This window comes from Pteronotus mesoamericanus, unplaced genomic scaffold, assembly GCF_021234165.1.
Source record: "Pteronotus mesoamericanus isolate MK-2021 breed Mesoamerican mustached bat unplaced genomic scaffold, CSHL_Meso_final contig_25, whole genome shotgun sequence".
Lineage (NCBI taxonomy): Eukaryota > Metazoa > Chordata > Mammalia > Chiroptera > Mormoopidae > Pteronotus > Pteronotus mesoamericanus.
The window spans coordinates 9,949,569-9,974,381 of NW_026555105.1; the positions used below are offsets into that span (position 1 = coordinate 9,949,569).

A 24,813-nucleotide genomic window follows, 5' to 3' on the forward strand; every position below is an offset into this window, starting at 1 on the left:
TTGATGCTAACAGTGCACCACATACCATACCCAGCACTGCACAATGCCCACTTAGTTTATTCTTGCAATAAGCTTATTGTTTCCCTTTTAGATTGAGGCTATCGAGGCTCAGAGCTGCTTAAATAAGGGATCCAAGAGGTGGTACTAAGAATTGACGACCTAGGATTTGAACCCTGGTCTATCAGACACAAGTGTCTAAGCACTTAGCTACAGGGCTATAACCACCCACCTCCCCCTTTTCCATGAACAGTCATTCCATGGGTTCCCCAACAGCGGCCACAGGATAGCCTTTATCTCTACTTGCCTGCTGAGGAGGGTTCACAACAGTGCAGACTTCACAGGTTCAGAAGGCTAAATTAGTTTATCTCGATCTAGGGTGGCCAACCATCCTGGTTTGCCTGGGACTGAGGGGTTCCCAGGAAGGGAGACATTCAGTTATCAAAGCCAGGGCAAATCAGGACAAGCTGGTCATGAGTGCTTGTTGCTAAATCCGTATTCAATGGGCATTAGTCATTAGTGCTTCTCCTTTCCCCTTCCAACAGTTTGACAATAAGAAATAGCAAGCACCTGCCCTGTCCTAGGAGCTGGGAACTCTGCAGGCAGTACATCTGGGCCGGGGTTGGAGAGGGAGGGGTACTATGCAGAGAACCTAGTTCCAAAGGTTCACACACAAAAAATCCCCAGTTCCTGGGGAAACGCCAGACATCCCTCTGAGGTGATTGCAGCAGCCTGTGTGGACTGACTTGGACCCCCGGGGAGAGGTTCCAGGACCGTTTTCCCTGGGTAGTGACACAGAGACAGCTGGGGATTTCATAGCGAAATCTGGCAAGGAGAGAGGTCTTGAGATGATTGTGGGTGGAAGGGAAGGAACGATTGTGCCTTTGGCATTGACTTTGTGGCTTGCCTTGGGCTGCAATAAAGACCTAGGAGGTAGTTCCTTTTAACACACACATTTTGCTAGATGAGGAAACTGGAACTCAATGACCCCAGTGAAATGACTTGCCCAGGATCATGCAGGAAGAAATGGGTGATTGGAATCCGAGCCGAGGTCCCAGAGAAGCAGGGATTGTTGGGGCCGAACGGGCCGACTCCTGGACTTCCCTCCCTCCAGCCCGGCTTGGGTCTGCCACTTGTCTTAACAGCGTCCGGGCCTGTCACGGGGCTCTGTACAGCCCTCTCCACCACCCGGGCTGCCAGGGTCCCGCCCCATCCCCTCCCAGCTCCCGAGGGAGGAGGGGAGAGCAAGGAGGGGGGGCGGTCAAAGAGGCCCGGCTTTATAAAGGCGGCTGGAGAGCGCGGCCCGCCAGACCCCGCCGCCTGGATCTCTAGTGCTGCCTGCCGCCCACGTGACCGAGCCGACCCTCAACCCCCACCTCCCAGCTCCACCGCAGTGAGTTGGGGTGTGTTCCCACCCCCACCCCCAGCCCTTCGCTGAGCCGCGTGGTCTACTAAACCCAGGGTGGGGAGGTGACTCCATGAAGGAGGGCGCCGAGATGGGGGGTCACCAGTCAAAATCCCGATGGCAGGGATTTAGGACCCAGAGGAGCCGAGAGACCCCTCTCCTCCCCGGCTCGGAGCCTGGGAAACTGCAAGCCAGCCCCCAGGAATGCGCGTGCAGCCGTTCCCATGGTAACGGGCAAGCCGGGCCCACTCTCCGCTAAAGGAAAGAAGAGGTTGCTGGGGAGGTCCAAATTCGTCACGGAGCGGTTGCACGAGGGAACCGAGCGTGTCCTCTCCCCCTCCCCGTGCCCCAAATCCTCTGGGAGCCAGAGCGCAAGTCGAATCGTCTCAGCCTCAGTTTCTGCATCTGTCAAATGGAGCCAATATTATTGGTCCAAATTCCCCGAAGAGCTATCTCGAGGGTAACGGTCCGCGCCAGCCCCGCTCCTGCTTGGACAGCCGAGGAGTGGGTTTTAGCGGCCGGGTGACTCCTGTGACCCCACCCTACCCTTAGGCCCGCTCGCCATGGCCCTCTTTTGGACCCTCTTCTTAGCCCTGGTGGCAGGAGCTCACGCCGAGATCCCCGGCTGCAAGATACGCATCACCTCCCAGGCGCTGGAGCTGGGTAAGGGGTGGGGGCGGGCGGGGGCGGTTGAGGGTGGAGTCACCCCAGCAGTGGGCGCAGGAGCTAACGGTCTTGCTCCTGCCTCAGTGAAGCAGGAGGGGCTACGCTTTCTGGAGCAAGAGCTAGAGACTATCACCATCCCGGACCTGGGAGGCAGAGAGGGCCCCTTCTACTACAACATCTCTGAGTAAGTAGGGGCCTCGGGGCGGGGTTCGAAGGTGGGGGCGTGGTCAAATCGATGGAGCGGAATTTAAGGATGGGGCCTGGAAGATAAAGGCCAAACCTGCCAACGACAGCGGGATCAAGCAGGTGGGCGTGGCCTAAGAAATGTAGGCGGGACCAAGAACAGCTAAGTGGAATGGAGGGGTGGCCAAACAGCACCAAAGAAGCGGAGGCAAGAAACTTGCCAATGGGCAAGAGTTAGATGATCAGAGTCCAGGGCACCCGGGTGTAGAGGTTCTGGGAACAGATGAAGTCCCGTGGTTTAGGACGGTGGGGACAGGGGAATCGGATTAAAGATGATGGAGACAACGGGCTCGGTTGAAAGACCAGACCTAGCAACCCCAGAATGTGGAAGGGAAGGGAGGGCAAGCAACAAGACTTCTAAGAGGAGCGGTGAAGCTCACTTTTAACACCTGAGTCAGGAGAATCTTCTTTCGGAGCCACCGTAGCCCAGGATGGGCACTTGAGCAGCAACGGAATAATTCATTCCAACTACCCCAGTTTCCCCAGGTCTGGACTGGAAGAGGAGGCACTGCATTCCGGGTTGGGTGGGATCCCCTCTTGTCCTTGAATCTGACCCTGAGGCCTCCTGCAGGGTGAAGGTCACAGAGCTGCAGCTGACGTCCTCCAAGCTCCATTTCCAGCCAGAGCAGGAGCTGGTGCTACAAATCAGCAATGCCTCTTTGGGGCTGGGTTTTCGGAGACAGCTTCTCTACTGGCTCTTGTGAGGACCTGGCAACCTCAGGGGAGTGGCAAGTGGGTCAGGAGGGCTGAGGGTGATGTGGGCTGTGGACAATCCCTTAGTCTTTCTGAGTCTCAAGTTTCTTCACCTGTACAATGAGGGCGGTCATCCCCACTTCATAGGGGCTGATAGGGTTTCGTAGAATATCTGGTAAACTGTGCAAAAGTAAAGCCGTCTTAAGAGGTATCGTGATGTATGGGGATCGGGAGCAGGCAGTGAATTCTCGGTTAAGCTCTAAGTTTGGGTGAACGCTAACCCTGCACCCCACTCCCGGCAGCTATGATGGGGGCTATATCAATGCCTCTGCGGAGGGTATATCCATCCGCACGGCTCTGCAGCTCTCCGGGGATTCCTCTGGCCGGATCAAAGTGTCCAACGTCTCCTGCGAGGCCTCTGTCTCCAGAATGCACGCAGCCTTCGGGGGAACCTTCGGGTAAGCCCCATCCTCAGTCCCAGTGCAGCCGCTGGGAGCCCCACAGCCTACCTGCCTAATGCAATGCAAAGTGCACGGGCTTGGGAGTCAGAACAGCTAGGTCCAAATGTTAGCGCCATCATTTCCTGGCTGTGTGGCCTCGGGCAAGTCGCTAAAGCTCTGAGCCTCAATTTCCTCATTGGTAGTATAAGGGTGATAATAGAAACTATTTTATAAGATGTTAAGAGGCCTATTTGTGTTCATATATGTAAAACTCTTTAGAACAGCACCTGGCATATAATAAGTGGCTAGTCATTTAGATAAGAGTAACTGTGAGGATAAGAGCGCACAGTTGGGCATGAAATAGGTCCTCAAAAATTGGTGGCTCTTACTAGTTACAACAAAAATGATAACATAGGCCCAGGTTTGGGGCCGAGACGGGGACTTTGTGCAGGTTCCAGAAGAGGGCCAGGGAGAGGAGAGGGTAGATTTGTCATCTGATGTTGGTACATGGTCACTTACTCAACAAAGTGTATGCTGCCCTGACGAGTGTGGCTCAGTTGGTTGGAGAATCATCCCGTACACGGAAAGGTTGAGAGTTTGACTCCCAATCAGGGCACATACCTAAGTTGTGGGTTCGATCCTCCATCAGGTCGCTTGAGGGAGGTAATTGCTATTTCTCTCTCACATCAATGTTTCTCCCTGACCCCCGCCCCAACCTCTTCCTCTCTCTCTCAAATCAATTAAAAAATGTCCTCAGATGAGGATTAAAAAAAAAAAGAATATGCCAGTCCCTGAGGATTCAGAAAGAAACTCAGAGCCTAGTTAGAGGGAAAACATGTTTGTCCTTGGGGCTTGAGAGAGGGACTAAGAAAGTACTGTGGAGACTAATAAAGTAGTCTGGGCAGACTGCCTGAAAGAGGAAACATCTGAGCCTAAGCAGGGAAATACAGAATGTGGGCATTGAGGGTGGAAGTGAGGGCGTGGGTAGTGACATGGAGGCGGGATGCTCAGGGCAGTTTTGAGGAAGTGTGGCTACATTCATTCGGCTGGGGGGGGTCCGGGGGACGAGAGCTGTTGAGAATAAGGCTGGAGGCGATTTGGGCCCAGGTCAAGGAAAGCCTCTATTGAAAAGCTGGTAATTCAGGTCGAAGTGGATGCATCCAGCCCCTTGCCCCCATCTCTCTGATCACCGTGATTTCTTTTGGACCTGGATTTGCATGGGGTAGGGTCTAGGCTCATGGGTCTATCCTCTCCTCACAGGAAGTTGTACCAAATCCTCTCCACGTTCATCATCTCAGGGATGCGCTTCCTCCTCAACCAGCAGGTTGGGCAGTGGCAGGTCTGGGGGGTCGAGGGGGGTGCCCACTCCTTCAAAGGCCCTGACTCTGGCACCCACTTCCCAGATCTGCCCAGTGCTCCACCACGCAGGGACGGTGCTGCTCAACTCCCTTCTGGACACTGTGCCCGGTGAGTTGGTGCTGGCGGGGTGGGGAGCTCTGGGCCAGGCCCTGGGGCCTGAATGGGGGCTAGAAGGCGGCTGGGCACAGAGCTGTCAGGCAGCCCTTCAGAGTACGCTCCTTCCAATCCCGGCTGTGCAATGGCCTGGATTCACCCATGGCCTCTGCTGATTTGCTACGCGACCCATGGTAAATACTCACTTTTCTCTCGGCCTTGGCTTCCTAGCTTGGCTGGTGAGGCCATCCCCTGGGGTTGCTGTGAGGATTAACCGAGGGCTGGTTGTCAAGGTCCTCGGTATGTGCTTGTTGATCAACCGGGGCCCTATTGGTGTTCACCACCTGACACTTAATAGGTGCTTAGTTAACGTGAATTCTCTTTTCCTGAGCTGCGACCTCTGTCTTCTGTGGGAGATGGGCAGGGAAGGAGGGGGCAGGGCAAAACAGGAGGGAAGGGAATCCTTTACCATCTTGTTTAGTGACCTGATGAAATCCCTTACCAATGATAATAATAGCTACCATTGTTGAGCACTTACTGCACATCAGGAACTAGGTGCTTCCCACGTAAAACTATTTGATCTTCGTAACAACGCTATGAGGCAAGTATTATAGTGACCGCATTACAGAGGAGAAACGGAGGCCCAGGGAGCTTAAGCCGTTTGCCACAGCCTGGCACAGCCTGGAGTGATTTGAGCCCCTCCCCACAGTACGCAGTCCTGTGGACAATCTCATTGGCATTGACTACTCCCTCCTAAAGGATCCCGTGGTCTCCACCAGCAGTCTGGACATGGACTTCCGGGTGAGCTGCCCTTGCCGCCGCTGTGCCTGTCATTCCCTCCTTCTCCCGAAAGTCACTGGTTTTATCTTCCTAAAGCACAGCTCTGACAGTAGAGCACTCTGAGGCAGGGAACGCTGCGGCCCTGCTGCCTACAGTTAGGTCTGCCTCCCGGGCCTGGCATCGGAGTCTTGCTACTAGTGTCTGTCCCCACCTTTCTAACTTCACCCTGTTCCTCTGCAGCTGCTCTTTCTCATATATGCCCCCCGCTTCCTGCTTTGGGGCCTTTGCTCATGCACTGCCTTTCCCCATCTCCCCTGAAGGAGCAGGATGTAGAGCTTTATGCACATAAACCTCATTTCACCCTCTCATAACCCTGAGAGTCAGGTACGAACGTCATACCCACTTTAGGAATGTGGAAACACACTCAGAGAGGTGATGTCACTTGCCCAAGGCCACAGGGCACCTTTGGCTCCTCCTAGTGGAGTAGAGCGGAGTGGCAGAGCACAGATTCCGGAGCTAGAATGCCTGCAGTTCGGAATCCTAGCTCTGCTGCTTCCTAGCTGTGTGACCTTAAGCAAGCGGCGTTACCTTTCTGTGCCCGTTTCCTAATGTGTAAATGGAAATAACACAATAAGAAAACATACCTCAGAGGACTAAAGGAGTTGGTCTATGTAAAGGGCATGGAAGAATTGCTACATATATGTAAGCAGTGGCTGTCATCTTTACTGTCACCTAGCTTTCAAGGCCCACTCAAATGCCCCCTCCTCCCTGAGCCCCTTCCTGGGCCTCCCTTCCCAGGTCTCATGGCATTGCTTCCTCGTGGCACTCCAGCTGCGCTCCATCCGATGCCTTTTAAGATGTGTGCCCACGGGTCCCCCGAGGACAGCAGCTGGGTCTGACTCTCCGCCACCCCTCAGTGCCTAGCACTGGGCCTGGTGACATCCGGCACTGGGCCAGTCGGCCTGGGCCCTGACTCTGACCCCTCCCAGGGGGCCTTCTTTCCCCTGGCCCAGGGGAACCAGAGCTTCCCCAACCGGGCAGTGGAGCCCCAGCTGCAGGAGGAGGAACGGATGGTGTACGTGGCCTTCTCTGAGTTTTTCTTCGACTCGGCCTTGGAGAGCTACTTCCAGACCGGCGTCCTAAGGCTGACGCTGGTGGGGGACAAGGTATGCCAGGGTGGGTTTACGGAAGGGGCAAGAGGGGGCCTGTGATGGGGCTCCCGGTGACCCTGTCTCGCCCCGTCGTGCCCCTGACCAGGTGCCCCACGACCTGGAAATGCTGCTGAGAGCCTCCTACTTTGGCAGCATGATCCTGCTGGTGAGTGTTGGTGGGAGGCAGGGACATGGCCAGGGTGGGTGGGCTCACTACCTGCAGGGGACCAGTGAGGTATGGAGGTGGAGACCCCAAAGGGCAGCCACAGAGCGGACAGAAGGCCTGGCTCTGGCCAAGTCCCCTCACCTAGCCGAGCCTGTAGCTAAGTCTGCGAAGGGGGCTCACTCGCTCCTGCTCCATCCGTCCTTCATGAAGCTGTGACGAGGATGGGCTGAGAACCCCAGCTCTGCAAGTAAGCATAAGGGTTTTAATGACTGATATGCTGTTCTTTTTGCTTATTTTCCCTTGTTTAACGGGGAGAGGGATGGGAGCTTAAAATTTAACAAAAAATATTTCCGTGTCCTTGGTTCGGTGCTGTACATGACAGAGCTGGCGTTCGCACCAGGATTCTGAATTGCGATTCCAGGTCACACTGGCATTCTCCGCTACACTGTACAGCCTCATAGGGTTGTCGCGAGGGTTAAAAGAATACACGTAAAGCAAGTAGAGCAGTACCAGGAGCAGAGTAAGTGCTCAGTAAACGCTAGCTGGCATTGTTACTGCTATTGCTATCGTCATCACCACCGTCAAACTTGTGGCCAAGCATTGCTTTTAAGAGCATGCCAGACTGCCTGCGTTTGAATCCCAGCTCTGCAACCGAGTAACTGTCTAACCTTGGACAAGTTACTTAACCTCTCTGTGCCTCAATGTCCCCATCTCAAAAAAGGACACCTGTCTCACAGGGTTGCTGAGGTTTAAATGAAGCGTTTGTTTGGGGTTATTTGGTCAGTGTGGGACTCTTAACAGCGCTCCTCTGCTGCCTCGAGAAGAAACAGCACAGCAGCTTAGAGGAAGGAGATGTGGCAGTGGACTGGGATATGTAATGTAAATACACTGTCCCTGAGGAGTCGGGATGGGGGTTGGATTGTGAACACTGAGAACTTGGGACAGCAGAAAGAGAAGGAGACATTCTTAGAACACGATGTTTCTTTGTGTGCGCAAAGGCGCAGAAGCTGCACACAGTCCTGGAGGGTTTGGGAAGCCACACCCCTTTCGTGTTTGTCACCCTGGGCCCCCAGAAGGCAGAGCCCGAGCCACCCACTCCTCCTGGTGGGCGCACCTGGGAACAGACTCAGGCTTTGACCTCCCTCCCTGCTCTGTCCCCAGAGCCCAGCAGTGGTCAACTCTCCGCTGAAGCTGGAACTGCGGGTCATGGCACCACCGCGCTGCACCATCAAGCCCTCGGGCACCACCATTTCTGTCACTGCCAGTGTCACCATTGCCCTGGTCCCACTCAACCAGCCTGAGATCCAGCTGTCCAGCATGATCATGGTGCGGGCACCAGGGCGACGGCTGCTGAGGGCTGGAGAGAAGGGGGCTGGGTCCCTGTCTGGTCAGTGACGTACGGCCCCTCCCCACGCTCCTGCAGGACACCCGTCTCAGCGCCAAGGTGGCCCTCCAGGGGAAGGCGCTGCGCGTACAGCTGGACCTGCGCAAGTATGCAGATGCCTGAAAATCTCGGGCAGGCTCTTAACCTGAGTGTCAGTGTCTCCAGGACAATCACACGTGCCAAACAGAACCGGAGAGCTATTCAGTGCTGCCAACAAGCCACTGCGAGCTGTGGTCTTTGTTACTACACAGAAAGTGCTTTATGGATCAGGCACTGGGGTGGAAGTGCTCAGCAAGTAAGACATAGCCCATGAGGAGGAAAGGAGGCCTAGAGGGAGACATGGCTCTCCGAGGACACACAGCTGGAGTGGTAGAACCCCCTGGAAAGGTGTATAGGTGGACACCTAAGACTGAAACTCGGGCTTCTGGTGGCTAGGCCTGGGGGCCTGGTGGAGGGGGAGCCTCCTGGGCTCATGCCCACCAGGCACGTCTTTCCCTCCCCCAGGTTCCGAATCTACTCGAACCAGTCTGCATTTGAGTCGCTGGCAGTGAGTTGGGAATGGTGGGCGGGCAGAGGCCAGGGTCAGGGGGAGCAGCTGAGGCAAGCCCGCCCCGCTCAGCCCTGACTGTGCCCCTCCTCCCCCGCAGCTGATCCCGCTGCAGGCCCCCCTGAAGACCATGCTGCAGTTTGCGGTGATGCCCCTCATCAACGGTAGGGGTGGGGGTTATGAGGAGGGAGTGGGGAGTGAGGGGGACCTGGTAGGCCCAGGCTGAGCCTGCTGTCTTCCCGACAGAGCGGATCCGGCGTGGGGTGCAGATCCCACTACCTGAGGGGATGGACTTTGTGCGGGAGGTGGTGACGAACCACGCGGTGAGTGCACGCACAACGGGGAAAGAGGGCAGCGTCTGCCTCCTCTGCAGGTTGGGAGTGCAGGCCACCCCGACACCTGCCCCCCCCTTTTATCTTACACAGATGCCCCCAGTCCTTTGCACAGACCGTGCCCTTACCTTGGAACACCCTTTCCTGATTCCACCCCCAACGCCTGTTAATCTTTCAGGTCTTAGCTAAGAGGTCACTTCCCCTAGGAAGCCCCCCTTGAGCCCCACGGGCTGTGCCCCTGCAGCCTCTATCTCAGCACCCATCACAGGGAGTTATAAGTGCTTTGCTGTTCCATCAGTCCCACTAGATTGGGAACCCCCTCGAGGCCCAGGACTCCCTTTATGTCTCAACTCTGGCCTCAGCAATGGAATGAGCAGACTCCCTTCTCTGCTGCGCCGCACAGGGCTTCCTCACCATCGGGGCTGACCTCCATTTCGCCAAAGGGCTGAGAGAGGTGATCGAGAAGAACCGGCCTGCGGCCACCAGGGACTTCCGGACAAGCCCTGCCCCACCGCCCTCCACGGCGGCGGCCGTCTGAGCCCTCGACCCCCGCCCCTGGCAGCTGCACTCAGGACTCCAATGCCTCGTGCCCCCTCCCTCACAGCTTATAGTGCCCTCTCTAACCCTCGTGCCACGGAGAAGATGGAGTTTTAAGCTGTAATCAATTTAATTCCGTAATCACAGTCTATCAATTACAGTCTGTCCAGCCTCCGAGGGACTGTCCTGAGCTCTGTTGTGTTCCCGGGGTGGCATGAGTGCATTAAGGGCATTGTTGGGAGTGGGCAGGGGGCTGGGGGGGGGGCACACCAGGCCCTGCCCTGGGTGGGAATAAAGTGCAAACTCCCTCACTGCCCTACAGGGCTGTTCAGCATCAAGGGGAACCTCGCTTCTAGTGGGAGAGGCTGGGAGGGGCTGGATAGGGCAGTAAGCACTGGTCCCTGTGGTGCCGGTCAGTACGGCTGTTTATTCAGGAAGCGGGAGAACATGGTGAAAGCAGCCTGGGGCTTGTCGGTGGGAACCATGTGTCCGGCGCCCTGAGGAGCAAAGTTCTGTGAGAGTCCCTCCCTGTACAGCCCCTGCCGCCGGGGACTTCCTCCCGCTGGTTCCCCCCAGCCCGTGACCTTCCCCTTCCCCTGACTGTGCCCCGCACCTTCCCCCCACTGAAAACCTGCCCTTACAGGGGCCAGATGATCACCCAGCATAAAAAGAAACGGGGGGTGGGGGGTGGGGAAAGGATGGGGGGTCCTGCCCCCGGCCCCTCTTGCCCCTGCCGGGCCCCGGCCCTACCTTGATGGTGAGAAAGGCAATGTGGGAGAACTCCTTCACGAAGCCAGCAATCTGCTCCCCGCTGTCCTCGTAGTTCACTAACCAGGGCCGGCGCTGCACCTCCATCTGCCCCACCGGGAAAGACGTAGCGGCCTACAGCCACCCACCACCCCTGCTCAGACACCAAGCCTCAAGACCTCACAACCCGGGACCTCCTCCAGGTTGGCCCTGTCCACCAAGCACGCTCACGCTACCCCTGCGCCAGCCTCGCCCCGGGGCCGAGAGCCCTGCCTTACCTTCTGGCTGAGGGAATCCACAAACCACTCATCCCCCATGAAATTGCAGGCCATGTCCACGTCCCCGTTGTAGAGCAGGATCCGGTATTTCTGGAGCAGAGCAGGGGGTAGTGGCAGGTCGGGAACCAGCCTAGGCCTCACCCTTAGGGGTTCAAGCCCCACCCCTCAGGGAATCCAAGAGGCCCAGCTAAACAGCAGGAATGAGGAAACGCTTTTGTTTTCTGACTGCTTTCCCACCTGTCCAATGCTCTATGAAATGCTTTACCTACGAGAGTAGATATTATTATCAATCCCATTTCACAGATGGGGAAAGCAAGTCTTAAGATACACGAGAAACTTGCTCAGGGTCACACAGGCTAATAAAGACACTTGCGCCAGGCTATCTGACCCCAGAGCCCATGCCCGAACCACTGCGCTACAGACCTGGTCCCAACCTGGCTCTGCCGGCATCTCCTAGGTGACCTTCGACAAGACCCTCGCCCACCCTGGGCATCCATTTGCCTGTTTGTAACACGATGTGACTAGCTCTTCTCACCCCGAAGGCTCTTTGGCTCATGCAGACCCTTCAGCCTCCTACAGCAGAGAAACCTGGGGGGGTGCCAAAGCCAGGTTCGTATCCTGACCCTGCAAACTCCAGTACCTCGGGCAAGTGACTTCACTTCTGGAGTCTCCCCTCCCGTGCTCCCCTGCCTGGCCGCACTGTTCCCGGGCCCTGAGGCTGCGGGGGGACCTAGCTGTGCGGCCCCTACTCACCCGTGGGGCAAGCAGCTTGAGGTACTGGGAATTCATGCTTTGGTAGAGACGGCGATACTGTAAATTCACAAGGAAGCTTCAAGAACATGTGGGCAGGCCCAGGAAGATGGGGAGGGGGAGAAAAAGAGTGAACAGATCAGACCTCGTCGCATATCCCCAAGCTCCAGCCTAAGAGGCAGACAGCTAGGACTCAGTCCCCTCCTCATGCCTCTCTCTAGGACTTACCTAGACTGGGGGGGCCGGGGGGGGGGAGCTGGAATTCAGAGGTCCTTGACCCACTTCCACTTAGAAATGCATAGGGACACTTTGGTTGTTTCAATGACTGCGATTCACCTGGCATTTAGAGCACAGCAGCTCATAGGTGTACAAAGCACAGTGTATGACAACAGTAGGGGGTGCGTACTGACCAACCCAAAAGGGACCTGAGTGGCCCCTGCTATGCCAGGTCGTCACCTTTTTACTTGCAGGGTCAAAGGAGAGTTGAGCTGCTGGGAACAGCATTGGAGTCGGGGTGGGGGAGGGCAGTCGGGAGTGTCTATTAAATGCCATGGAAGTAATCGATATTTTCAACAACTACATGGTCCTTTAAGAGTGAACTGGCTGAATATCAATCAACTTCGGGATTAAACATCCTGCAAAACACTGACTGTGGCCCCACTGAGCCTACTACAAACGCCAAAAGCCTGCCACTGCCCCCCACCCCCAGCCCCGAGCAGCCACAGAACCTCACTTGCACATGTCCCAGGAGGGCAGCTGCTCCGGGATGTGGAGGGCCTTCCGCACAAAAGGGTTGTTGAGATAGGTGGAGGTGGCTGTGGTGTTGGTGCAGGGAGGGTCCATGTGCACCCTACGCCCGGAACGCAGCAGTGCCTGAGTGGCGTAGACACAGTTAGGGTCTTCGCTTCCCTGCCCCACCCCTCCCCACCCCGGGAGGAAGCCCAGGCCCTCGCATACCACATGCGACATCCGCTTGATCGGCAGGCGAGTGAAGATGTTGCCCAAATCATGGACTATGACAGTATCCTTCTCGTACCTGCAAATGAAGTGGGGGGATGGGTGCTGGAGCCTCCACATGGGGCTGGGGTCAGTCCAATGGGGCACCCAGCAGTGCCTACCTTAAGTGACCAGGCACCCCCCCAGCACATGGGGCATAAAGATTGTAGATGTTGAGGCCAGAGCTGCCCACGATGCGGGACACTTCCTGGAGCTGCAATGAAAACACCGGGCCGCCATGTTTTACAAAAGCTTAGCCTCCCCATGACGTTACCAGCTTGTCCCCATATTTGGAACTTTCCGACCTCACTTTGTTGTTACTCTTCCACTACTTTTTCCACAGGTGGGGAAACTGAGGCTCAGTGGAAGGAATCTGCCAGACCTGTGTCCAAATCCTAGTGCTCCCACTTTCCAGCCCTGTGACTTCAACATTCTTGGCCTCAGTTTCCTCATCTGAGGAAAATGTGGATATGATCTCCCTTCAAGGAGAAACTGAAAATTAAATAATCTACACCGACAGTTCAGCAGTCCTGACATGTGGCAGATGTCCGATAAGAGAACGCCTGTCCCCTCACAAGACCTGCCCAGAAAGCCACAGGATGGAGGGAGAGCATCCATGTTCACATGTCCCAGAGAACACCCAGTCGCTGCAAGAGGCAGGACGGGACAACAATGGAGGATGGGAGACAGGGAGTCCCCAAGGAGCTGTGGTCCTGTTCTCAGGACTGGCGATATCAGGGGCGACACACGGTGGGGTCAGAACCTTACACTGGTTACGCATTCTGCGTCTTTGTTGTCATAGAAGTTACACTTGTTTTGTGCGCAGCAGTGGGTCTGGAGGGATGACCAGAGTCTGGAGAAGATCAGAGCGGAAGTGCTTAGAGACCCATGGTAGACAGAGAGGGCGAGAACCCCACCTTCTCTCTCCATCCCCCCATCACGACCTGACCCCAGGGGATGAGGACATGTATCACAAGGTGTGGTATGTAGGTCCCCAACCTAGCTGCCCCTGGGTCATGATGCCACGTCTCCTTGGTCCCTTTAAATTCTAATCTCCAGTCTTTGGCCTTTTAGCACCAAACGCTTCTAAGCAACCCCAGCCCCCACCCTGTGCTGACAAATCAGGATAGGCCCTGGGATATTATGTACGTAGAGGACAGACCTGAAATCTTATGACCGGCCCCACCCTGAAGGCTGCCCGGCTGCCCCCCTCCCATACCTGTTCCCCAGAAGACCATGGTAGTAGGCGAAATAGACGAGAGAGTTGTCATTCTGCTCATAGGAGGAGAGTCCATTGCCCACGGCCAATCCCTGCAAAACAGCCAAGGTATCCAGCTCAGCAGGAGGGTGAGGAGGAGCCACCCTTGACCCAGGGAGGTTTGTGGGGGTGTGTGGGTGGGGGAGGCCACACATCATACAGAACAGAGCTGGCAGCTTGAGACGTGAATTTCCTGTCATGGGAGGCACATGAGCAGAGAAAGGCTGGCTGGCGGCAAGGGTGTTATGGAGGAGTCTGGGTTGGATGGGGGAGTCGACCTGTGTGACCTCACCAACCAGGAAGCTATGGTCCCAAGTTGCCCCCCTCCCCCCTGCAGCTGTCCTGCACCTGAAGGTTCATGCTTGGGTCCTGCATGACCAACATGGCCAGGGTGGGGATGTAGATGCCGGCATAGCTCTCCCCTGTCAGGAAAAGCTCGTTGTCCTTGTACTCCGGGAAGAGGCAGAAGAAATCCTGAAGGGCTTCAAAATTACTCTCGGCGACCTGGGGATGGTAGGATGGAAGGGATCCAGAGACTCTGGTATCTGGGCTGGAAGGACTCTCAGATAATGACACCAACCCACCCTGTTTGTGCAAGAGGAAGTGACTTGATAGTGCCAACATCACGCTGCACGGCACGTAACAGTGAAAGATGGATTCCAAAACCATGGTCTTTGTCTCTCGGTGTCATGCCACCTTCAGAGAACCAGGGAGGCCAGGGCACACCGGCAGGTGCAGGACTCACCTCAGTGTCATTGGTCGCATAAAGCTTGTCATTGGAGTAGGAGAAGCCCACCCCAGCTGGGGACTCGAGGTACAACACATTGGCAATCTAGGCAGGGAGGAGGAGAGCAGCTGCAAGAGGGCTCCGCCATGCCCAGGACTTCCCCACAGGACCCAAAGCAAGGCCCATACCAGGTTCCAAGAATAGGGATTGTACTCCAGGGTGACACCATCTGGCTGGATCTGAGGAGGACAGACATCCCTGATTAAGGCCCAAGATCGAACTGGGTGGAGGGAAAGGGCCACCGCGTCCCGCCAAAGATTCAGATGAAGAAATTAAGGCTCAGGAAAAGGACGCGTTTTTGGATAAAAGGACAAGCGTCCTTTTCCCCCTCTTCGCCGCCCTTCTCCTTTGGGAAGTGTCCCCTCCCTCTCTTTTTCCTGAGTCGCGGAGGAGAGAGCTGCTTCCACTCACCAGGAAGGGGCCGTGCTCGGTGAGGAAACCATCTAGGGAGCTGCAGCCCGGCCCTCCGTTGAGCCAAAGCACCACAGGACTGCTCTTGGGATCCTTCTGGGACTCCACAAACCTGGGAGGGGTGTCAGGCCCGGGTGGGTGCAGGCGGAGGGGCCTCTTCCAGCCCTCCCCGCTCCCCAGCTCCGCAGTCCTCTCCCCTGACGGGCATCACTGTGGGCCCCCCACCCCGCCCTGGAGGGAGAGCTGCGGACCAGTAGTGGAGACGCTTGGAGCCGGATCCTTTGAGGTAGCCCGAGTAGTGGCGAAAAGAGGGCTGCTTGGCCAGCCCGGGAAGACGCTGGACTTCGTCCTGATCGGGGGCTGCCTCGCCTCGGGGCGACCACAACAGCAGCAGCAACAGGAAGCACGGCGGCGACAGCGCAGCTCGGACCATCTGCGGAGGAAGCGGGCGCCGGCTGTTTACTGGCTCCCTGGCTGCGCGCAGCGGTCCCTGGGGAGGAGCTGGCGGCGCTCCGCGAGGATATCCCCAGCCCCGGGCCCAGCTCCCACCGCCGAGCCTCCTCCGCCCGCTGAGCCCACAGCCGTAGTTCCGGGATTCCTTCCAGTCTCCGACGTCCTCTCACCTCTGCTCCCCCGCGTCCTGGCTCTCCGGGAGAAACCTGGCGACTGCAAGTCATGTGTATGCTCAGTCACGTGTGCCTCGGCATCACGTGACAGACGGCCTCCAAGGTTCGGCTGTTTCTGTTGACCCCGAGCGGACTCGGCAGGGGCAGGGGGGGGCGGCGGCGGGCCACGCCCCTTCGGGGGCCCAGGGCTGCTCAGGTCACATCCCGGGCTCTGGTGATCAGATGACTCGGGTGTGGACGGCCAGGACCTACCACCCTCCAGGGGGATCTCTTTCTAGGCGGGATGGCTGAGCAAGCGGCGCTAGGACACCCCGCACAGAGTCTGAGGGAAGGGAGTAGATGGGAAATACCATACATGGTGCCCCCCGCGATCATCTTCTGAGCCAGCTGCCCAAAATAGCCCCAGGCACCCGCGGGCCGACTCATGGCGGGGAAATGGCTGCTGTCTCCGGCCCCGTGGAATTGGGCGCGTCCTGGGGACCGGCGCGCCCCGAGCCTCCTCCCACCCGCTTCCACCGGGTGCACGGTGCCAATATCCGCGTTGACCTTTCTGGGACGCGAGCCACACGCGTGGAGAGCTTTGCTCACGGCCTGTGCTTTAGTCACGAGCCACTGGTCCCGGGCCAGGTATTTCTGGTCGAGATCGAGGAGAAAGAGCTAGGCTGGTGCGGCCACTTGCGCCTCGGCCTGACTGCGCTAGACCCTGCCACTCTGACCCCCGTGCCCGAGTTTTCGTTGCCTGACTTGGTCAGTCTCGGCCACACCTGGGTCTTTGCCATCACGCGCCATCACAACCGCGTGCCCCGGGAGGGTCGCCCGGAGGCAGAGGCAACGGCCCCTAGCCGTCCCTCAGGCCTCCTAGTGGAACCGTACCTGAGCGTTGAGCAGTTTCGTATCCCCCGCGACCGCTTGGTGGGCCGCAGTCGGCCCGGGCTCTACAGCCACCTCTTGGACCAGCTCTATGAGCTGAACGTGCTGCCTCCGACCGCGCGCCGTAGCCGCCTGGGCGTTCTCTTCTGCCCACTCCCGGATGGCACGGCCGACATGCACATCATCGTCAACGGCGAGGACATGGGCCCCAGCGCCCGAGGGCTGCCAGCCGCCCAGCCCCTCTACGCAGTGGTGGACGTGTTTGCTTCCACCAAGAGTGTGCGCCTGGTCCAGCTTGAGTATGGCTGTAGGTATCGCACCCCGTGGGTATCGACCCCTCCTGGCCCAGTGTGGGGACCCAAACTTGCTAGGCTCCCAAGCCAGCTAGCAAGCCCTTGGTCTGTCCAGCAGTTGGGAGATCTGACCTCAAATTCTGCCTCTGCTTGTGATCTTGGATAAGCCACTCCCTGGCTCTGGACCTCAGTTACCCATTTTGGCTGTGATTGATTAGGATGCCCTCCAAATCCCCTTCTGGCTTTGACAATATATTGTGTATTAACCTAGGGCAAGGTTTCTAAACTGATTTTAGATTCTGGGCTTCTTTGAGAATTGTCTGCTCTTTTGTTAAGCAAATGCTCCTAGATTTGAACATTCCAATTTAAAACAATTTATTTATTTTTAGAGAGAGGGGGAGGGAGGTAGAGAAGGAGAGGAACATCAATGTGCAAGAGAAACCACTCAGATGCCTCTCGCACACCCCCAACCAGAGACCTGGCCCGTAACCCACGTGTGTGCCCAGACTGGGCATGGAACCAACAACCTTTCCGTTCACAGACTGGCACTCAATCCGCTGAGGCACACCAGCCAGAGCCATACCAGTTTAAAGTCATCACAGATCCCTAGATTGAGAGCTTCATTCTGAGGTCTGGTTCACTATAACCCTGGGAAACCCTTTATTTAGACCTCTGATCACATTTTTATGTATTCAGTGAACTAGAGCCCACTTTGTGCAAGGCCTGTGCTGGAGGCTGGCATTGCACAGCTAAATCAGATGCTGCCCCTGCCCTCAGAAGCTGCTAAGTGAGGGGGAAGGGAGGGTGCTGAGGGTTACAGTAGAAATAGGTCTGCAGTGTTGTGAAAGTGTTGTGAAAGAGGCGCTTATCTCAACCACAGGTGTGGCCCCATGCCTCACGGGGGGCCTAGGGAGCCGAGGGGAATTGTGCAAGTTAACGACGAAGGGGGTACTAAGACCTAGATCTCCTGGGACTCAGCCTCAGACCCGCCCTCCAGTTTGGTTTGCCTTTGACTGTGTTCTTTCCACAGTGCCATCCCTGCAGACCCTGTGCCGCCTCGTGATCCAGAGGAGCGTGGTGCACCGGTTGGCCATTGATGGGCTTCACCTACCCAGGGGACTTAAGGATTTCTGCAAGTATGAATGAAGGCCTGCAGCCACCCTGGGGCAGAGTCTAGGAGCACGTCCTGGCCCCAGAGCCGTGGCTGGCCTGAAGCTGGCCACGCTGCTGTCAGCTAGGACCAGAAATAAACACAGCCAATGCTGCACTGATCGTTAGAGGGTCTCCTTGCCCCTGAAGCCTGTGAGGAGCACTTCTTTTAGAATCACTGGGTTAGCAGGCCAGAGCAGGAAAGATCATTTTAGACCTCACCTAGCCAGAGGTTCCTAACTTGGGTACTCATCAGAGTCATAGACTCCATCTCCAGAGAATCTTACTAGATCTATTGGAGGTGTAGGCCTAGCCATTGTTTTATATAAAAGCTGCCCAGGAGATTCTAATGTACAGACAGGGTTGAGAAGCTTTTCCCTAGAACAGAGGTCTCAGTTTCGGCACATATAACCACCGGAGGAGCTTTGAAAAATACCTTTAACTGCGTCTGACCCTGGAATTCTGATTTAATTGGGCTGGGATGAGGCCGGGCATAAGGATTTCTAAAAGTTCCCAAGGCAGTGACTAATGTGAAACCTGGTGTGAGAATGAGTGCCCTAGATCAACTATTTCATTTTGTAGATGGGAAACCGAAGCCCAGAGACATGAGTATATTTGTCCAAAATCACACAGCAAATGAATGGATGTAGAGCATCCCTTTTCTCACACTATAGGCACAAGGCACTAGACTCCATTGTTTGTATCCCTGATCATTTGCTCCTGTATATATGGTCTCATTTAATCCTCACAACCTCTGGTGAGGTACCGGGCAGCCATTACTACCCCCCTTTTACAAATGAGGCTGTCCAGGAACAAAACTGTCCAGGTGACCCGCCCAAGGGAAAGGCAAGAACCTAGAATGCCCAGGTCCTGGTCCAGCGCTCTTTTAACCCCACCCCATTGTCTTGCAGAGGTTCTAGAATGAACAGGTCAATGCTGTGGGGTGGGTTCCAGGTGTAGAAGGGAGGGATTATGAGGTGACATTCTAGAAGGGTGGGGAGGTGGAGAGGAGGCAGATGACTGTTCCTTCACAAAGAGGGGCTCTGGGGCAGCCATGTCCTATTTCATGTCTCTGCAAACTCATCCAGGCCTTCTGCCTTCCGGCCAAGGTGAGAGAGGGGCTCCTGGAACTGGAGTGGGTTCCACAGCTTCCCCTGAGAACTTGCTCCCTGGCCCTGGGGAGGGGGAGGTCCTGCTGGGCACTTTGGGGCTGGCCCTCAAGTCAGTTCTTTTCGAAGAAAAGCTATTCTCAAAGTGCCTGCCGACAGCTGCCCACTTGGTCTCTCTCTCATTCAACAAACACTTCTCCATCACTTAGGGTTGAGGACTTGGGGGTGTGCATAGGAGTAGAACTTAGTTCCCCACCGCTAGCCACCCCTCTTTGGTCAGTCTTAATTGCTCCTGTTCCCAGTGCTCTGCTCCTATGCCCTGCCCCTCAGGGCCTCCTCCCCAAAGAGACCAAGAATAACATTCCATCTCGTTCCTGTTTCTGCAGGTGAGACTGCTTCTCCAGGCTCAGCTCTTGGCCCCTATAGTCCTGTAGAGCCAGCGGTGGTGGGCTCTGGTGGACGAGGGCCCCTGAACCAGAACGCTGAGCAGGTGCTCCCTGCTGCCCAGGCCTGGGGCCCAGCGCTGCCAGTGCCAGAAGCCAGGGGCTGTCTTAGGGGGCCTAGCTGGGAGACACTGCGGCAGAAGGAGTACGGCCAGTACTGCCCCCGGTTCCCAAGGTTCCACGCGAAGCAGCCGGAGAGCTTGGGCTGGGAGGATGGCTGCTCCAGAAGCAGAGCTCCCCACCTGGCTGGATCCGGCAGGCCTGGGTCCCTGCTGCTGCGTGGGCTGTCACCAGGGGTTGTGCCAGTGCCCGCCGAGGCAGGGGGGAAGGAGGCCGGCTCCCAGCCTGACATCTGCATCCTTACCCTGGCCATGATGATCGCTGGCATCCCCACCGTGCCCGTGCCGGGCCTGCGGGAAGAGGACCTGATCCGGGCGGCTCAGGCTTTCATGATGGCCCACCCAGAGCCAGAGGGGGCTGTGGAGGGGGTGCAGTGGGGGCAGGCGCATGCCCATGTCGCCTCTGGGCAGATGCCCCCAGGGAGATCCAGGAGGGGCCAGCCTCCTGGCTCCTGCTTGTAGCTGATGAAATAGCATCAGACACCTAGGGTGGCTTCTCTGTATGGTTTTTGGGCAGACAGGCTTGGGCCTGCCTAGGGCAGGGATGGGGGCAGGGTGGTGGTTTGAGCCACTCTGAGGAATACCAGTCCTTCTTCAGGGCCCAGGCCTCAGGAAGTTTTTCCAGGTACCACTAAGCCAGGGGACAGGTCTCGTCAGAGGAATTATTCAATACAATGAAAATGAGGTAGGGTCCCTGCTTGGACAGTGACGGCTGCTTTTGTATTTTTGGGACTTCATCAAAATTTCTCGTACAAAGTCCGAGGCAATGTGCATTCCTCTTGCCTTACATTTCCCAGCCTGCTGAGGGCAGGAGAGGGAACCGCAGGCAAAGGAGGAAAACTCGAGCACCCACTGCACATCAGGCCCATTCTAGATGCCCACTCCTTTAATGTTCCCAGCGCTGTGAGGCTCTCCATTTTCACAGATGAACAAATTGGGGCTTAGAAGGGTGACTTGCCCCAAGTCCCGCAGCTAGTAAAAGGCAGAACCAGGCCTCAAAAATCAGGCAGGTAAGGAACCAGGATTTGTGTGTAGTGTCAGACTCCAGAGTCTCTATTCTTTCCATGATTTTTCCTAAAGTGCCTTCCACAAGAGAAAAAAAGCTAGACCAGAGTAGAGTAGGCAACATCCAACTTTAATAACCTCAGGATAGGGCTTGGGGGGAGGGTAGCAAAAAGGCTGGGGACGTGTCTGAACCCTCTCCTCTGAAGGGCTTCTCGCTCTGCGGGTCAGGTGAGCTATCCCGTGACAGGGAAAACTCCCAGACCTTGATCTCACCCGGTCTCTCTTATCTCAGACCAGGGGTCACCTGTTTTTGTAAGGCCCTTGAACTAAGAATGGTCTATGCCTTTTGAAAAGACTGTAAAAGAACAAAACAAAACAAAACACACCCAAGAATATACAACATACTGTATGTGGCCAGCAAAGCCTAAAATATTTACTGTTAGGTCCTTTGCAGAAAAGGTTTGCTCACTCCTGTCTCAGGGAACTAGACACGTTGTAGGGACCAGGCTGCGGCACGCTAGAAGACCCTTGTCCTTCCATGAAGTATAATTGTGGGGGCGGGGTGGGGAGGGTGTGTGTGCCTGTGTGTGAGCGTCTCGGCACTGAGGGCAGTCACAGCTGGACCTGCTCGTAAGGGCCGATCCAGCTGTCGGCCAGTTCCCGCAGGGTGCTGTGCCGCCGCTCGAACTCCTCCTGGCTGCAGTGTTGCAAGAGCTGACCCACCTCCTCAGTGAGGAGCGCCACAGCCAGGTGCTTGTCCAGGGTTTCACTCCACTTGCTGCCCAGGATGCCATCTAGCTTGGCAGCACAGCCTGCCGTCCACTGAGGCGGCAGCATGTTGGGCTGGAGCACCTGGCGGCGGGCACTGAGCATCGCTAGGATGTGGCGGCAGGGCAGGTGGAAGGCCTGGTTGAAGTAGCAGCTGCAGCTGGCGGGCGGCTGGGGCTGCACCCTATGGGTGTCTTCCAGGATCTGGATGTTCACCTTTTCTGAGCCAGAGCCAATGAGGTGCACAGATTTCTGGACCACGGCAAGCTCACCCAGGCAGAGCTGGGCTGCTGGCCCCGTGCAGATGGAACTGAGGGAGTGCTGGATGCAGGCCTCTACCAGCTGCTCCACTTTGGGGATTTGGGGGCTGATGTCTGAGGTGGCACGATTGTTCTGGGGACTCAAGCCCAGGCAGAAGCTTGCCCTGTCTCCAGAATTCTGCTGCATGTATCGGAGCAGGGAGGTCACGCCTTGTTCCACAGACGGGGTGGTGCCGAAGAACTGGCTGAGCATGCGGGTGGTCACCTCCAGGCCCTGGAAGTAGCGGCTGCTCTCAGCCCGGCTCCTCCAGCGGTGGGCCAGCCAGATGCGGTCGTTGAGCAGCCAGTAGGAGTGGAGCTTGGGCAGCTGGTCTGGGGGGATATAGTTGATCAGGAGCGCGTAGAGCTTCCGCAGGTTGCTGGCGGTGGCCGAGCACATCGTGCTCTGCAGGGAGGTCAGGAGCGCCTGCTCCACAGGCTGCTCGAGGGAAAGCTGATAGAACTTACCCTGGAGGAACTTACAGATGTGGAAAGCTGATGGCAGGACCTCGGCTGTGGGGAACTCTATAGCTAGGGTGGGCATGGGGAGGAAGCAGGGATCCACTAGGATCGTACAGACTCTCTCCCAGGCCGGGTTAAACTTCTTGAACACCTGGAACATCTGGGCCAGGCCTTCAGCATCCTCCTTGGCAGGAATGGTGAAGTAGACGGCCCGGGCAAGAGGGCCCTCCAGCTGCACCCGAGGGCCGTCCACCAGAAAGGTATATAACACCTTGCCCGACGGGTTATAGGTCCGGTGGATAAATAAGATCTCAGGGAAGTGGGCAAAGATGCCCTGCATAAAGCAGCTCTGATAGTTAAGGGTGTCTAACTTGGCAGTCTTGCTAACCTGGTACAGCAGCAGAGGCGGGCTCGGGTCCTCCATGAGGAGCTCGTTCAGCATTGTCAGGGCCATGGGAGAGACGGCGGATGTCTACATGCCAAGGTCAAAGTCCTTCTCTGCCAGGCTGCCCTACAGGAGGCTCTCAGTCTCCCAAGCTCCAGCTGAGCTGAGGCTTGAGGCTGGGCTGTATTCTCCAGATCTTGCTCCAGAGAGGGGCCTATGGAGAGGAACAGAGGTTTAAGGAGACAGTAGGGGCTCAGCCCTTCAATTATTCATCTAGACGATACTTATTGAACTTACTGTGTATCAGTACTCTTCTCGGGGAGATACACAATAAGCATGTAAACAAATAAGGACATAGCAAATATTAAAGGTTACAAAGACCACAAGACAGGGTAACGGGTAGGGAGTAAACTGCGGAGGGAGGGAAACCAGCCAAGGTGGTCAGGGAAGTCCTCTCTCGGGGGACGGGGGCTGACATCGGAGCTGAGACACCACTGATGAACCAGCCACGGAATGATTTGGGCCCAGAAGATCTAAGGTGTGAAGGCTAGTGCTGCATATAGTCTCTTCTAAAACACAGTATTTTAAATATGTGTACAGCACTTTTTATTTACAAATTACTTCTTGGTGTCCATTCTTTCATTTGGCCCTGGTGTGTACATGGGAACTGCAATTGTCCCACACTTGCTGTGTGATCTTGGGCAAGTCAGTGACACCCTCTGAGCCTCCATCTCTTCAACCATAAAACGGGGTTTACAAACGTGCACGGCTGCTTCAGCCTCTCTGCAAATCCCTCTGTGAACTGCAAAGCTCTAGTCCAATGTTTCCTCTATTTGACCCCAAGGCAGGTTATTGTCCCCATTTTACAGATGGGAAACTCAGGCTTAAAGAGGCTGTGACTTGCCCAACATTACTCTGTAAAAAGCTGGATGCTGAGTGTTTGGCTCGAGATCTGGAATGCTTTCCAAAGTCCCTGAGGTCCAAAAACCAGAGACAGAGAAAGGAAGGGGCCTCTGACCTCTCACCTCTAGCCCGGACAGGAGGATGCTGATGTCAGACGATTCCATACCATACGGAGTCCGGCCGAAGCCAGAAGTCAACCTCCCATCCCTTTGGGAGCAGTGTCAGGGCTGACAGCAGCCGTCAGTTGCCTTAGCTCTCCACCCCTCCCAAAATCACTCACCCACATCCTGGCTCTGTCGCCATTTCTCCCTATTTTACCCAGCCTCTGGCTCTGACGGCTGTCTAGGCTCACCAACTGTGACGCCGGTTTCCCGTGACTCGAACCAATGGCCCGAGGAGCTCACGTTAGGTTTTTCGGGCTTGGACCAATCGTAGCCTGGCGATTAGTGGGAGGTGCTGTTACCAGGGTTACGAGGGGCTCGGCTGGCGGTAACCAATGAGAACCTGAGGACACTCGCATCCAGGCGAGTCCGAGCCCTGAGCCTGGAACTCTGGAACCTCCCATCTGCGGAGTCTACTGGAAGGGCGTGTTACTATGGAAACTCCCTCTGCGGCCGAAAATGAAAATAAACAGCAGTGTTTCATGAATTTGTTCTTTTCTGGTCAAATTCCAAAGGTCCAGGAGGGGCAGGAAAGCGTGCAGATGTAGTTGTACTGGGTCTTCTTTCTTGGGGAACCTGAGGCCCAGGTTTCAAATTCTGCCTTCAGGTCAGGGGTCAGGAACCCGAGTTGAGAAAAATGAGAAAACCCAGATCTCCTGGGGAGAGCTTGGTGTTGCCTAGGTAAACGCCCCCCCCCCCCCCCCCCCCCCCAGGTTTTAGGGGGAGAGAGAGAGAGAGAGAGAGAGAGAGAGAGATCCAGAATGGCGCTGTTACTTGTTAAGGTCATGGTGAACTAGTTGCAGGAACTAAGGCTGACGGCCATCTGTTGACCTCATTTCCCCCAAAGCTGGTTGGTTACCAGGAGATTAAGATGACAAACTACAACAGCAAAAGTCGGTGCTGATGCTTACAATACAGCAAAAATGTTCTGTTTTTATAAATCTAGAGGGGAAACTGGGACTAGTATAGCCCAAAACTAAGCTTTGCAGATGAAATGAGGGCCTTTCCCACAGTCCCCCTGCAAGCCGCAGGCAGCTGATTGTAGGATTCAGGTTTCTTCCTTCCCTGTCTACTTGGCCGCCTCCTGCTGGGGCCTGGGGCTGCCTGAAATCAACGTCGAACGTCTGGCTGGTAGGCAGAGGATGAAGCAGTGGATTAAGTCTTTTGAGGTATCAAGTTGTTTTGCTTCACAGTCCCCACT

The 24,813-nt window shown here is 56.1% G+C and overlaps 5 protein-coding genes across 10 annotated transcripts; 3 read left to right on the plus strand and 2 right to left on the minus strand.

Annotated features, from left to right (window-relative positions):
• The first annotated feature begins 1,311 nt into the window (after positions 1 to 1,311).
• Positions 1,312 to 9,984, plus strand: PLTP (phospholipid transfer protein). 2 transcript variants are annotated; one of them, XM_054573671.1, is made up of 16 exons: positions 1,312 to 1,400; positions 1,955 to 2,065; positions 2,153 to 2,252; positions 2,883 to 3,011; positions 3,307 to 3,462; positions 4,705 to 4,768; positions 4,848 to 4,911; positions 5,606 to 5,697; positions 6,666 to 6,842; positions 6,934 to 6,993; positions 8,155 to 8,319; positions 8,417 to 8,484; positions 8,882 to 8,924; positions 9,025 to 9,088; positions 9,171 to 9,247; positions 9,660 to 9,984. In XM_054573671.1, exons 2-16 carry the CDS (start codon positions 1,966 to 1,968, stop codon positions 9,792 to 9,794), a joined length of 1,494 nt encoding a protein of 497 aa, XP_054429646.1. In that variant the 5' UTR covers positions 1,312 to 1,400; positions 1,955 to 1,965; the 3' UTR covers positions 9,795 to 9,984. The 2 variants fall into 2 exon arrangements, with proteins under 2 accessions (XP_054429646.1, XP_054429645.1); XM_054573670.1 differs by having other exon boundaries at positions 1,312 to 1,390.
• On the minus strand, positions 9,978 to 15,756 carry CTSA (cathepsin A). 3 transcript variants are annotated; one of them, XM_054573668.1, is made up of 15 exons: positions 15,644 to 15,756; positions 15,272 to 15,453; positions 15,021 to 15,132; positions 14,738 to 14,788; positions 14,568 to 14,654; positions 14,171 to 14,326; positions 13,784 to 13,875; positions 13,333 to 13,417; positions 12,687 to 12,778; positions 12,526 to 12,604; positions 12,302 to 12,441; positions 11,572 to 11,647; positions 10,819 to 10,908; positions 10,544 to 10,648; positions 9,978 to 10,290 (listed from the first exon to the last, which is right to left on the minus strand). In XM_054573668.1, exons 1-15 carry the CDS (start codon positions 15,695 to 15,697, stop codon positions 10,207 to 10,209), a joined length of 1,485 nt encoding a protein of 494 aa, XP_054429643.1. In that variant the 5' UTR covers positions 15,698 to 15,756; the 3' UTR covers positions 9,978 to 10,206. The 3 variants fall into 3 exon arrangements, with proteins under 3 accessions (XP_054429643.1, XP_054429642.1, XP_054429644.1); XM_054573667.1 differs by having other exon boundaries at positions 10,544 to 10,675; XM_054573669.1 differs by lacking the exon at positions 15,644 to 15,756 and adding an exon at positions 15,570 to 15,587 and having other exon boundaries at positions 10,544 to 10,675.
• A 103-nt stretch (positions 15,757 to 15,859) lies between these two features.
• Positions 15,860 to 18,365, plus strand: NEURL2 (neuralized E3 ubiquitin protein ligase 2). The gene is made up of 2 exons (XM_054573682.1): positions 15,860 to 16,823; positions 17,840 to 18,365. Exons 1-2 carry the CDS (start codon positions 15,986 to 15,988, stop codon positions 17,953 to 17,955), a joined length of 954 nt encoding a protein of 317 aa, XP_054429657.1. The 5' UTR covers positions 15,860 to 15,985; the 3' UTR covers positions 17,956 to 18,365.
• Positions 18,366 to 19,012: 647 nt separating this feature from the next.
• SPATA25 (spermatogenesis associated 25) lies at positions 19,013 to 20,091 on the plus strand. Its single transcript, XM_054573683.1, has 2 exons — positions 19,013 to 19,067; positions 19,454 to 20,091. Exons 1-2 carry the CDS (start codon positions 19,013 to 19,015, stop codon positions 20,089 to 20,091), a joined length of 693 nt encoding a protein of 230 aa, XP_054429658.1.
• Positions 20,092 to 20,792: 701 nt separating this feature from the next.
• ZSWIM1 (zinc finger SWIM-type containing 1) lies at positions 20,793 to 23,809 on the minus strand. Of its 3 annotated transcripts, none has more exons than XM_054573674.1 (2): positions 23,732 to 23,809; positions 20,793 to 22,762 (listed from the first exon to the last, which is right to left on the minus strand). In XM_054573674.1, the coding sequence occupies exon 2, from the start codon at positions 22,615 to 22,617 to the stop codon at positions 21,247 to 21,249; it is 1,371 nt and encodes a 456-aa protein (XP_054429649.1). In that variant the 5' UTR covers positions 22,618 to 22,762; positions 23,732 to 23,809; the 3' UTR covers positions 20,793 to 21,246. The 3 variants fall into 3 exon arrangements, with proteins under 3 accessions (XP_054429649.1, XP_054429647.1, XP_054429648.1); XM_054573672.1 differs by having other exon boundaries at positions 23,574 to 23,763; XM_054573673.1 differs by having other exon boundaries at positions 23,567 to 23,763.
• Positions 23,810 to 24,813: the final 1,004 nt, after the last annotated feature.

Excerpts from the sequence above, each read along its gene's own strand:
- CTSA (XM_054573667.1), bottom strand. The coding sequence starts at position 15,697 with ATGACTTGCAGTCGCCAGGTTTCTCCCGGAGAGCCAGGACGCGGGGGA. Across the intron at positions 13,876-14,170 it reads ACCCAAGCATGAACCTTCAG|GGATTGGCCGTGGGCAATGG; the intron begins GTGCAGGACAGC and ends GCTGTTTTGCAG. Across the intron at positions 10,676-10,818 it reads TGGATTCCCTCAGCCAGAAG|GCCGCTACGTCTTTCCCGGT; the intron begins GTAAGGCAGGGC and ends GGGTGGCTGTAG.
- NEURL2 (XM_054573682.1), top strand. The coding sequence starts at position 15,986 with ATGGGAAATACCATACATGGTGCCCCCCGCGATCATCTTCTGAGCCAG. Across the intron at positions 16,824-17,839 it reads GGTCCAGCTTGAGTATGGCT|TGCCATCCCTGCAGACCCTG; the intron begins GTAGGTATCGCA and ends TTCTTTCCACAG.
- ZSWIM1 (XM_054573674.1), bottom strand. The coding sequence starts at position 22,617 with ATGGCCCTGACAATGCTGAACGAGCTCCTCATGGAGGACCCGAGCCCG.
- PLTP (XM_054573671.1), top strand. The coding sequence starts at position 1,966 with ATGGCCCTCTTTTGGACCCTCTTCTTAGCCCTGGTGGCAGGAGCTCAC. Across the intron at positions 5,698-6,665 it reads GTCTGGACATGGACTTCCGG|GGGGCCTTCTTTCCCCTGGC; the intron begins GTGAGCTGCCCT and ends GACCCCTCCCAG. Across the intron at positions 6,994-8,154 it reads TTGGCAGCATGATCCTGCTG|AGCCCAGCAGTGGTCAACTC; the intron begins GTGAGTGTTGGT and ends CTCTGTCCCCAG.
- SPATA25 (XM_054573683.1), top strand. The coding sequence starts at position 19,013 with ATGTCCTATTTCATGTCTCTGCAAACTCATCCAGGCCTTCTGCCTTCC. Across the intron at positions 19,068-19,453 it reads CCTTCTGCCTTCCGGCCAAG|GTGAGACTGCTTCTCCAGGC; the intron begins GTGAGAGAGGGG and ends CTGTTTCTGCAG.